General features: G+C 41.5%; 1 protein-coding gene across 1 annotated transcript in view; it reads right to left on the reverse strand.

Annotated features, from left to right (window-relative positions):
- PCDH11X (protocadherin 11 X-linked) overlaps positions 1–13164 on the reverse strand; it is a 452326-nt gene that overhangs the window by 255165 nt on the left and 183997 nt on the right. The window contains exon 4 of the mRNA XM_035898661.1: positions 5900–5971. Coding sequence (XP_035754554.1) covers positions 5900–5971 — 72 coding nt within the window. The remainder of the gene's footprint in view (positions 1–5899; positions 5972–13164) is intronic.

Raw genomic sequence — 13164 nt, forward strand, 5'->3', positions numbered from 1 at the left:
AACCAACTGTCTGCTTCCAGTTGGCTTCTAGTTTGTGAGGCCTCCATTTTAAGAGACAAAAAAAAATTAGGTTTTGAGGTTGGAGTGTTCAAAAACAGTTCACATATTTATGTAGGTGACTAATTGCATTTAGAATCCTTACACCTTCTACACTGATCGGTTTTTTGTTGTTTTTTTTTTTTTAATTTACCAAGTCTTTTGTGTCAGAACTCAGGATTACAACCAAAGTTCCATTAAATAAGAAATAGACTTGAGGCATATGTAAATTTATTAAGACATCAAATAAAATGGGAATATTTTAAGGACACAGATTCTAAATGCGAAATAAAACCAGACTATATGGATTGTCTAAGTCTATTGAGGTGACTGGTTTGTATCTAAGGTGGAGACACTGAGTCAGAAATAAAGCTTCACTTTCAGTCTGACTTTCACTGATTTCAAATCCTAAAGGCTGAAGCTGTGAGCTAAGTAAACACAGCACACCAGGACTTCATGAAAAATAATTCTGTTCCTCTGAACTGTGGCAACAAACTATGCACAGAATTATTATTAGTTGCTTCTCTTCAAATATTTAACCATGGCTGTTAATATTTCTTCCTAATCTAAAGCACTGTGCTTAATTTAAAAAAAAAAAAAACAAACAAACCAACAAACACTTTTACTTTTGACAGTTTTTTAAAGCAGGATAAAAACACAAGCCATATTGCAGTATATCTCACTGGTCAGTAAAATCAGGGTCTAAGCTAAGTAGCTTAAGCCACATGTATCAGAAGCACAGGGGCAAACGCGGCTGGATGATATTTGTTACCGGCAGCTCGTCGCCTACGTGCAGGAGGCGGACTCGCTCCATCCCTCCCCAGCAGGGCAGGCGAGGGGACCACGGGGAATCGCCAGCTCACCAGGTGAGACGGCTCTGCCAGAGGGTGCTTGGAGACTCTTCCCTCCAGAAGTCACTGTCTTGCATGTTGAAGGGAAAGCGTGGCTGCAGATTAGGGTACAAAACTGATGAAAAGAACAAAATGGTTCTGCCTGCAGTTGCCGGGCATTTAGAGGCAACGAGAATTACACGACTTGATTTACTTTACAAAAACTGATTAGTAAAACCCCCTGTGGATTTCTTAACTATACTGTGGAGGGATATAAGATTAGTGTAGCAATTCCCATCATCAAACGTATTTACTGTTAAAATATTGGATTAGTGATGTTGTTATCCACTGTTCCAAGATTATAAAGTGATTCTTTAAAATTGAGCAGAAAAATACTGCACTCTATCATTTGTAATTAGATTTCAGTCTGAGTGGTTTTGCCTTGCCACAAAAAGTAATTCTGCTTCCCAAAATAATAAAAAAGGACTGTGCTCTGCACAGAAAGAGAAAACAAAACTATAGGTGCAAAAGAGGAAACAAATTATTTTCCTCCTCTGCTTTTGCGAGACAAATGTCGCACTTGGCCTCTATTTTATGGCTCCCCCCTGCCACGCTCACGGCTACGGCGAGGCACCACCGTTACAGCCACGTTGGCACTAGGTGTTGCTTATTTGTAAGACACGTGAACACGCACTACTCAAGCTCGACAAATCTCAGTCCTTGGATATTCAGCCCTCCCAGAGAACTTTGAGGAGAGCTCTAAACCTTCAGGGTCATCGTTGTCTGGGTTTCCAGTGACAACACGGACTGTGAAGGAAGAAGAGCATGAGGAAAGGGGATAAATTAATGCGTTCATTAAAGTAATTATGCTACATTTGGGCCAGGAAAATGAATGCAACTGTACCCTGGCTTTTTAGCCATTACCTTAAGTGAGTAAGAGCACCTGCAGCTATTACAATTAATAAACAAATAAAAAGCTGCGGCACTAATAACACCACCTTCTCACATTTTATCCTGTTGCACACCTCTAGGAATCACTTGTATGAGATATTTCACATAGATATAGAATAGACAGTGATGTAAGAGTCACAAAAAAAAAAAAGAAGTTTTAAGTCAGAAATACTCTGCAACTAAAGAGTGGGAATTTTGCTTTATCTGCCATGCTATTTGACCTCGCTATTTGCCACTACTGCAGTTTTGAGCTATATAAACTTAATCACTGTTCTTTTTCCTTACTTTGGTAAATCCTTATTCTGTCTTTCTAGATTTATCCTCCTAGTAGTCTGGAAGAATAAAACAATTTGTTTCTGAATCAGAATCACCATGATCAATATTATTTCATACCATTACCACTCAAAATTCAGATTTAAAGTAGTGTCAGCAACTTCAAAAATTTAAACAATCAAAGATTAGCTTTACTTTAAATTACCCTGTTTCTAACTGACCATAAAAATAGAGGCTACAAATACGTAATCTTTACTGCAGTAGCTCTGAACACCCTTGACAGGGTTTATCAGCTAAATGTTTAATCAGGCAAAGCAGCAAAAAACATAACCACAGGAATACATGGTATTTAGCATTTAAATAAAGCTTGTAAACCAATGACAAGTCTGTTTGGGCAATTACTACCACACATGTTCCTTATCTGCAAAGGTCTTGTCCCGAATTTATCAGAACGAGTCTCTCACACTTTATTTTCCAGGCAGGAACATCAGTTTCCATTCACTGAGTTCACAGAAAAAGATACAGAAAACTGCAAGTTAAAAGGCAGGGCCGTGAAAAAGAATTCCCACGTTGGCAATGTCATATTGCTCTAGGAACTTATTAAATCACAGCCAAAAAAAAGCAAAAAACAAACCCCCAAAACCAAGAACAAAAAAAAAAAAAAATCCACCACAGCATAAGAAATGAGCCTGCCAAAGCACTGCAGTGCTTTATTTTTTTGTGTAATTGAACAGTTCGGTTTCAAAATTTTCAGCTACCTGCTGCTTCTAAGTTGAAACCTTGATCAAATAAGGCAAGTGAGAGCCGACAGAACCGGCAGCATAAAGCCTTCCCTCCCCACCCCAGCCCCAAAAGCACCATTTTTCATTTCCCCCTGACTATAACCTGTATGTGCAACCCCCCGACCGCTAACAGGTACCAGCTTCTCGCCTGGTGCTCTCAGGGGCCAGATGTGCTACTTTCTGCTTGAGCGACTCTTTGGCCCTGCACACCGAAGCCGTGCTCTCGGCTATTGCAGTCGCACTCTGTTGATAAAACGCATCCCACGGCAGCTCTTGGCACTGCGCGGCAGTAAGTAGCCCAAGAAAATGTAATGATTTTTTACTGTTATTACTAAGTAGACAGAAGTAGCGAGTCTCTCCCTTTGGGGGGACAAGGGGTGCCAACACTCAAAAAACTTCCCTGTAAATAACACCTTGTAAGTAGGAGGTGGTTTTACTCATGGTTCATTCCAGTGGCTTTTAAATCTATTCCTCCTCCTTTTAGAGTTGGGAACCATTTGCTTTATGAGCACCATTTGGATCATTTGCCTGTTGCTCATAAAATAGACAAAGCTTTTATCCATGCCATGAATTTTTACTCACTTTATACAAAATATCTAAGGGGGGATTTGCAGGGGCCAGAATTACATCCATGAAAGAATTAACAACTAATTTAATTTTCTGCTACAATAATGGTTCCAGCAGGTTTTGATTTTGTTGATTACATTTCTTCTCTCCACGAAATAAAAAATAGCATATTAGTGTTAGCTTCTTTGCATGTATTTTTTTAAAAGGCAGATTTTTATTTTCCCCAAAACCAAATAGGAATGACAAACATTTCACATGTTTGAATCCGCGTAGTTACTAAATAAAGCAGCGGCAAATGCAGCTTTCAGAAGTGATCAGATAACACGGTGATGGGCTGTACACGCAGGAAGAACACTGATTCTCATCAGCACTGGGACAGTCCAACAGAATATTTCTTTGACAACGCTGCTGGCAGCCGTCACACAAACCTCCTCTTGCAAAAGCTCACCTCTGACACCCACGTTTACGCACCAGGGCTCCCCTAAACGACGATCACGGCATCAAGCTGCTTCGATTCCTCCTCTCACGACTCAGAAGCCAAAATTCACTCTTCTGTGCCAACAAAGCAAAGCCCAGCTCTAACTCCAAGCTCTACCTGCCCGCTCTGCAACGCATGCTGTAGGCAAGGAAACTGGAGGAGCCTGTTACCCTCCCTTAATGGCTCATCAGCTGTTTACCAGTAACTGCTGGAACGAAACACTTTCCTCAACAGTTTTGTTCCTGCACGCAAAGAGTTACGGTCTATTAGTAACTATGGACCATAGCAAGCTCCTGTGGTCCTGCACATAAACATTATTGATTGCAGACACAGATCAATGCACGCTTAACTATTGTGATTAGCAGCTGCCTGGATCGGGGCGTTGGGAGGTTTGGCCATGCAGTAGCTGGAAACAGTCAGGGCACACGCTGCACTGGGGAGCCACTGGGAGGAAAGATCCTGCATTTTGGAGATTAACAGTTGAGGGATTTCCTTACAATGCAAGGCTTGCATGTTTACAGAGAACTATATTCTTTCTGTATGTAGAGGTGCACAAACATAAATGCCACAGATCCGACTGCAGTGAAGAATTTACCATTTAGGAGCTACTATATTTTAGTCAGCTGTATAGACTGTACCATGAAATCCTGCACAGTTAGCATTGCAATTAATAAAAAAAAAAAAAAAACACAAATGCGCTCAAGGATGAGCATACTTAGCAGTAACAGAGATATGGGTTTGGCTTTTTTTTTCATTTCTACTTCTAAATGCCTACGCTGTGTTTGCCACATGCCTCAAGAACAAGCCTAAATTCTAGGATTTCATATATATAGTTTGCGAAAAAACTGGAGTCTAAATAGGAGAATATTTGCTCAGGCAGAGTGCTTACAGCCTGAAAATATGAGGCAGAGCCTACTTAGACTACAGTCACACTGTAATTATGGATCAGGGGTTGCTACCTCTGCCTGGTTCTCCATCTTTGCCAGCAAACTCTCACCGGTGGCATCAGAGCTGTAGCTTCAGTGCTGCCTTTAGCAACAGCCAAGCCCTGCAAAGCAGAGGTAGGTGCTTCTGTCAGGAGGAGGCACCATACCATATGAATTGCAAATGCAGAAGCTGCTGAAGGAAGAATGCCCCCACATCCATAAATAGCAGCAGCTATCTTCCCCTGGGAATTTGCAGAAGCAGCCTGATTCTCCAGGTTGGTCTTCCCAGCGCCCTACTTCACCTCCACCCTGCTCCAGTGCCTTTTCTTGTACAGTCCTAATCCTTATCCTTGGAACAGCAACCTGCAGTTTCACCTACACTGTGAACTGGCTCTTTCCTTCCCTCCCATCACCTCCGAAGCCACATATTTCAGTGTGCAGTGCAATACACTGATACACAGGGAATAAATAGCAAAAATGGCTCTGAACTCCTGCAAGTAAGAAATATTTAACAACTGATTTGCTCAAGTAAGTACACAACTGTAAGGCCAAAACATCCAAAACCACTCTGTCTTAAGGAAGATTGAGTATTAATACCCCCATTTCGTTATCTCTTTTATTAGTGTGATTAAGGTTTGCTTCAGTTTTGGTTAAATCCTGATGATGCAAGAGGTTGCTCTTTCAGACATTCCTCTCAAAATAACAAACTTCCACAAGCTTCATTTCTGCACCAGGATATGCTCAAAGTTTCTTGAGACACCATTCAGAAAGTAGTTTTGTAAAGTTCTCCTAAGTTTTTTTAAGCACATAAGGAACACAAACTGAAGGCAAGATAATCTTGGCATTTTTGCCTTAGAAAAAGGCTGAGACTATAACTAAAAGGACGCTACCAATAGTCTGGGCAGCCAAACACCAAACCATTTTGACATCCGATGCCGAGAACCACACTGCTACCTGTTGCAGCATTTCTTTAGAGCCCTGGATTGATTCTATGAAGACGTATAGAAACCACTGTTACAGAAAAAAAACATTACCAGAAAAGTCGTTCCAGCCTACCTGGGGCTGAGTCCAAGGCTCCAAGCTTGTTTCTTTCAAAGGAGTTTGTGGCCTTCCCATTTCTTTTGTGTGCTGTTAGGAGAGAAAAGCATGCATCAGTTGTATGTTCAACCACTCTACCAGCATTCAGCATTAATTTCTCTTGAGGGAATAAAACAGTCAGGTACAAAAATTCACACACAATAATGGTAACGTATCACGATTATGTACATTTGGAGTAGACCGTAGGGCTGTTATTTTTGCAGCTAAGTAACTTATTTTCTATAAGAGTTGCTTGACGTGCAAGGTGTGGGGGTACACACCTTCATCTGTGTGTGCAGATTAAAACCTTGGACAAAAATAGGAAATTATTTGCCAACAGAGTAAATTTCAGCAGCAGAATTTCAGAAAGAACTCGACTCCGATTTCTTTACTGTTTCCTCCCCAAGCTGTGCTGTGTTCAATGGACACCCTGAAAGGAGGACACAGACTGCAGTGGAACTAAATTAAATAGGTGAATTAAAAGAAATATCAGGGAAAACTGTTTGTAAAGTTCACATTATTTGGGCAGGGGAGCCGTGTTTTCAGATGACAGCCCTTGCCTTTCCTTAATGCTCTCTGGAGCTGGAGCCAGAAGCCCTACCAGTTAATGGCTCCTTTTCTTTGACTTTTCACTACCTTCAAACATTTCAAGATCGACCACCCCAAATCAAAAGCTGGTACAATCAAATAGATTAAAGTAACGCTCGTGGAATTAGACTTGCTGACCCTTCACACTTCCTTTTTTTTAATATTACCAAAACGTCCTGCAAATACTTCTTAATATCTGTAATGGCTCTGCCTCAATAATAAATACTTAAGATTTTTTGAGCACTGGGACTGAGCATTGAATAGAATGTTGGCTCCTTTTAATTTTCTCCATATGAACATCTCAGGAAAGGAACTTTACACATTGCTGCAAAAATAAAGACAAGTCTCTTAATTTCTTTCTCCCTAAATTCTTTCTGTCATAAAATGGGAACAATGACATTCACAAAAAAGGTCCTCTGCTGAAATACACTATTTAAGTAGCGCCAGGATTTTCCGCTTCCTGAAATACAGCCTCTCAAATATACTACACCCTTTGGATAAGGCCTTTGACAATATGTAATATAAATAGCATCTTATCCAGGTCTCCCATCAGAGTGAGCTAAATGCCCATGGAGACTGCAAGGACTGACGAAGAGAGGGACAGATACGCCATTGGATTTTCTGTCATGTAAAGTAAAATATGGTCACTTAAAAAGAAACATTTTTTTAAATACAGAATTTGTGGGCAACTTCAGTTAGCACAGAGCATTCACAGAGCTCATTTCAAAAAACCACCTTATTAAATGGCAATTTTGTTTTGGCAGGTTGTATTGCCTGTAATAATAGATTACAGGCAATCATTTTTACCATTTTTGTTATGCTATATTTTGGGGTAGCAACAGAACATGATTTGTTCTTGAAATAGAACAATAAGTGCATTTCAAAAGAAAAAACAAATAACCACAGATTTAGTGAATGCTAAACAGATTTAAAATGAATGCATCTGGAAAGGGAAGGTTGTGTTTTTCGTATGTTCAAAAGCAAATGTATTCTACCTTATAATCTTTCTTTAAATGTAATAATCAAGCATCAAAGGGACCCAAACACATAAAGAAAATTATTGAAACATATCAATTGTGGTGCCAAGATACCATAATAATTCCATATGGGATAACCTGCCAGGAACTGACATTAAAAAAAACAAAAACAAAAACAACAAAAAAACCAACCCAAAAAACCCCACTAGTCGTTGAGAAATAGTTTTCCTTGGAATTTCACATCAGTTTTTAATACACATTTGTCCAGTCAGTTCTATTTCAGAGCAGAGAGAAAAAGGAAAACGCAAGTGCATGAGTTCAAGAAGAAAAAGGATGCAAAAGTCTATTTGGGTGAGACAATACTCAAAGTGTTTGAGTAACACTTGAAAACCATGCTCTAAATCTTAGATATGGCTTAATGAAGACTCGAACACCTCTTAATGATGAATTTCTTACAGACTAGCACCTTGTGTTCCTCATTTAGTGCCTACTGCTTCCACCTCCCAGAGAGACCCCTTTGCCTCTCCAAAGACAAGCACCAGAAAGGAATGACAGAGCACAGCAAGAAGGAAGATAGAGCAGGTTCTGGGGCAGCTACAAGTCAGTCAGAGCCTGCATCCTAGAGCACATGGAAGAAAAAAAAAACAAGCAGAAACTGCTTTCAGCCCCTACAGGCTTTCCACACACGACACATCTTTCTAGCTCTCATCCCGTTTTCACAGTGCCGTTTCAGACCTCAAGGGATTGAGCTCCAGAAGTTAAAGGCTCTCACACACGGCACAGATCTGGTCTGCCACGCAGAACCTGCAGGTGTATTTGCACTGCCACTTCTCAGCGTACAAAACCATCTTCTACATGAGCTGTGACTACACAGGAGACAGCTTCCAATGAACCAGCATTTGTACCCGTAACCAGCAGCACATCTGCTGCAGCTTCCAGCTCAGCAGGCTGCAAAACTCAAATTGTGCAAATACCTGTTCTGAGCTACCTGCTACGATAGCAGTTGTGCTTCTAGTACACAAGCTCGCCGAGATACACACGCGTTCTTAATGGATCTCATAAGCAGCACTTATTCACAAGTTCTCTTTTTAAAAGAAGAATGTGGTAGCGATAGACAATCCTCCTGGGAGCTTCTTTCTTTCAGCGCAGGTAAAGAAGCTCTTGCTAGAAGTGGGAAGTTTTTGGAAGCCTTTATCCCCTCATTTTGCCTGAAGCATCTTCCCACTGCCTTCTGCAGCTCCTACAATTCCTCTAAAGAAACAACAGAATATGCCCACAGCCTTTTGTTTATGTTCCCTCCACTTCCTCAATTTGACATTTAAGTTTCACACATAGAAGAAAATTGTACTCATAATGAGATAAAGATGGAATGATTTCAACCTGGGTATTACATTATGGTTTCAGCAGTGCCATTAAAGCTCCCTTAGCTCTTGTACATGCACCGATTACAATTTCTCTAGCAGGCAGGCTTGACTTCTGGAATAAATTAGGTTCTTTTCATGTTTGATGAACCACCTGTCACTTCTGTTAGAGCAAACCACCATTCCACAAGCACGGGGCGTATCCGGACAACTGATTCAGTTCCTACCATTCCTCCAACACCTTCTGAGATCTCCCCCCTCCGCCGGAGTTGAGGGAGGCTCATTTTGCTCTGCGCCCCTACCTGACACCCTGTATCACTGCCCTGCTACAGGTGCTGGGAAAGGCAAAAAAAGGACAGAAAACCATACGAAGTCTCGCTGGGCGTGAGAGTTTCCTTCATCTCGGTAGTCCCTTTTGCCCAGAGGGAAATGTAATACTGTCAACTGTTCCCCAAGGCCAGGCACCCCTGTCTATCCACAGAAAGTCCAGTTTTCGGGTATTTTCAGTGATAGAGTAAGAAAGAAGTTTTAGTTTGCTGAGTTATCATACAGCCAGTCACAGCAGTCTTCTACCTGAGCACCTAGAAATTACCCTGATCAATTATATTAGCAATCAATAAAGTCCAGCATAATGGCCAGGTAGTAGAAAGATTGTGCACAAAATATTTGGAATTTTCTGTCTAGTTGGAACAGCAAAAGAAAGCTTTAATATTTAATCAAAGTAGTTATTAAAGCTTTTTTTAGGGAAAACTGAAATTCATCATGAATATTTCCTGTTTATTAGGAACAGTAAGTTAACAAACATATAATTACTTATGACAGCTTGACAGGTAATATCCAGGTTTCCAAAATCTACCAGAGAAAGTAAGTTGTAAAATAGATTTTAAAGGTTATGAAAGTCATCGTTTTAAGTCAGACTTCATTTTTACCTTCAAGATGCCACAGCAGTGGTCCCCACTGAAATATGAGGGGGGAAATCTCCTGTGCACCTGAGATAATTCAAACTAATCTTATAACAACTGTACAGAAGGAGAACAACAGCACAGAAGGAGACCTCCCTTCTGACGGCATCCTCCCCCTACCTACTTGGTGTCTGGACAGTTTAGGCTGATCCATGTGACAAGACACTGCTAATTTGCTCAACCTATTTTCTCCATCAGGCTCAACCCCATTCTCTCTCTGCCCTAAGGAACAAGCCTAGCTCGCTCTGTCCAGGATCCTGCCCTGCCAGTCCCCTGTGTAGGTCAGGAAGAGGGATGCCTGTTCCCTGCCTCCCTGTCCAACAGCCACCCACCCAGCTCTCCCTTTCACCTCTCCCTCTCCACAGAGCATCACGTTAGAAGTGGCAACCAGAGGACGCTTCCATGGCCAGCTGCACCCCCCCGACAGCCCCCTGCTCCCCAGGCAGGCTCTGCTGCCACCCAACCCAGCTCGAGCTGCGCTCCCAGCCGCAGAGCTGGCCAGAACCCTTTGCTTCCTACAGCCAGGACTCCTGAGCTGCCAATCAGCCCCCCTAATCACAGAATCCCACAATGGCAGGGGTTGGAAGGGACCTCAGGAGATCATCTGGTCCGACCCTCCTGCTAACACAGCTTCTCCTAGAGGATGTCGCACAGGACATCATCCAGGCAGGCTTTGAATATCTCCAGAGAAGAAGACTCCACAACCCCCCTGGGCAGCTTGGTCCAGTGCTCTGTCACCGTCAAAGTAAAGAAGTTCTTCCTCATATTCAACTGGAACCTCTTCTGTTTCAGTTTGTGCCCATTGCCCCTTGTCCTGTCGCTGAACACCTCTGAGAAGAGTCTGGCTCCGTCCTCATGATATCCACCCTTAAGATGTTTGTACATGTTGATGAGACCCCCTCTCAGTCTTCTCTTCTCCGGGCTGAACAAGCCCAGCTCCCTCAGCCTTTCCTCCTCATCACCTTTGTAGGCCTCCTCCAGACTCTCTCTAGGAGTTCATCTTTCTTGAAGTGGAGAGCCCAGAACTGGATGCAGTATTCCAGATGTATTACATACGTACTCTAAAATTGTGGGAAAGTCCTTCCCTTTTTGCTGGAAAGTAGTTAAGTTATGTTCAGTTGGTTGGCCTCAGCTTTGTAAGCTGGGGTTTTAAAATAATCATAAAAATTTCTAGTAACTTGACCCATGGATAGGATTAATTTTTTAATGACTACTGCTTTTCCAGGCCGCAAAGGACATTTGTTCTGGCCTTCAAACTTTTTATTCTAATACTAACTATTGGGTCTGTTCATCTAGGTGCCATCTCCTTTTCATCCTGCTTCCCTATTGACAGTTTTGTTGCTTTTCTTCAAAGCACATCTGTGTTTATTAGAGTTAAAAAGAAGAGAAACAGTTACAACATGACAATTTTGGTTTATGTATTTTGATTTCTGGAAAAGCCCTAAAAATTATCTAGACAGATACTACCACCAATAATTCTAGTGGTTATTGATTGCTGTGAGAAGCAAAAGCAGACTGAAATTCAAAGATAATACGGTACATTTTTCTCTGGTGCCTCACAAAATTGCTACGGCAGCACTAAGATTGTCTGACTCAAAGTGTTCCACTCCTGCACTTTACAGGAAAGGAAAAAAAAAAGAAAAGTAAAGAGAGTGCTTTATGAAATTGTCTTGAAATTACAAGCTGAAATCCTGTACAGCTTGAAGGAAGATTTAGGAAACAAACAGCAAAAGATGCTTTGTAAGTAGTATATTAGCTATGTTGCATTATCAAAGTCTGGTTGGGATTATACATGTTTATTTGGGGCAGCTTTTGCCTTTTCTAGTGCTGTTTGAAGCATCCGGCCAACAGCAACATTTTTAGACAGGAACTGCAGACTTGACTGTTTTTCTGTCCCACATTTAATCAGGAAATCATGTACAGGAATTTCACTGCCCAGGCAGAACATCTTTATTATCACACTGAGACAGAGAAACGCTGTAAGCCTGAGAGGGAGATTATCTCCATTAACAATGTCTCCTTCTTGCCTGGAAGTTGCTTGCAGGTAATTGGATTCCTGCAGTCCTCTCCTTCAGCCTCCTAAGATCCTTCATGTGAAAGGTGAACAGAAGGGTTAATTTAAGTGAAGAAAGTCTAATTTTACGTAACAGATTGCTAGAACAAATCATTTTGTTCCACATTTCCAAGCTTTATAGAAATATGAAAAGAAATCTCTATGACACAAGTATATGGGAAAGCCATAGGACAGCTGAAATCGAGACTTTATTAACGATTCATACAGGAGGGTTTTTGCTTTGTGTTCAAGAAACATTAGGCCTGCCTTTTGCCTAAGAACAAACACAATTTGGAACTCACAGATAAAAAACCCTTTGTGGAGGCATTAGTGAGGAACCCACAGTCTGCAGCCCTGCAATGTGGTTTAGGAATGACGGGAAGAATCCGCTTTCCACACCAAACAGGAACCCGGAATCACCGCTGACAACTTCTACGCTGCTTTGGCTGTAACAACTGCAGCTCCATTTCCAGGAGTATCAGAATGCCTTGTGAAGTTGCTATACGTCCTCCCAGTGATTCCTTGGCCTCAAAAGCCACAATTTAACCCAGCAAGTCTCTAATGGGTCTGCCAACAGGCAGCTTTTATCTTGCAATTACCTCTTCAAAGATGCAATAAATCACCTAGCGCATATCCAGCCAGCCAGCAATTATAAGGGCATGATTTCCAGAGGTGCAGCACACCCACAGCCTCCATCATTTACAGCTGTTATACTATTCCCATCAAAAAACCAGCCCTTTGCTTACTTATTTCCCTCTTTTGTTCCAACATATCTATGAGTAAAGCGGGTGCCTGGCAGGAGACAGAGGAACGGAAGATAAAGGCAGGGTGTGGGGTGGGGGTTGAATGACTACAGCATGCTAGGAAAGCTCAGAGGTTTAACAAAGCCTGACATGAGATTTGCCAGATGGTTCTGTACCGGATTGTAAAACTTTAAACTAATCTTCATTTAAGAGTTTTAAGGGCTGTATCCCTCTTATAAAGCCTCTTGCTCTTTTGCCTGGTTGATTCTGGTAAATTATAGATCAGACTTTAGAAAACTGCTTCCATGAACAGCGGCTCCTTAAATCTCAGCTAAACTGAGCAAGAAGATTACATGTTATTATGATGTAGCACAGCAGGATTTTTGTACAGCAAACATAATGATGCAGAGAAGGATAAAACTATCATTCTGTGCAAGGAGGTCATCCATGGAAGAACAATGCTTTTTATACAGCTAGCAAATCCATCCATACATGGGGAATCTTCACGTGGCAAATTCTTTTTCTTAATGGTTCTGTGAAGAAACCCAACCACAAGCAAA

The sequence above is a fragment of the Egretta garzetta genome, unplaced genomic scaffold, assembly GCF_000687185.1.
Source record: "Egretta garzetta isolate BGI_Z169 unplaced genomic scaffold, ASM68718v1 scaffold220, whole genome shotgun sequence".
NCBI lineage: Eukaryota > Metazoa > Chordata > Aves > Pelecaniformes > Ardeidae > Egretta > Egretta garzetta.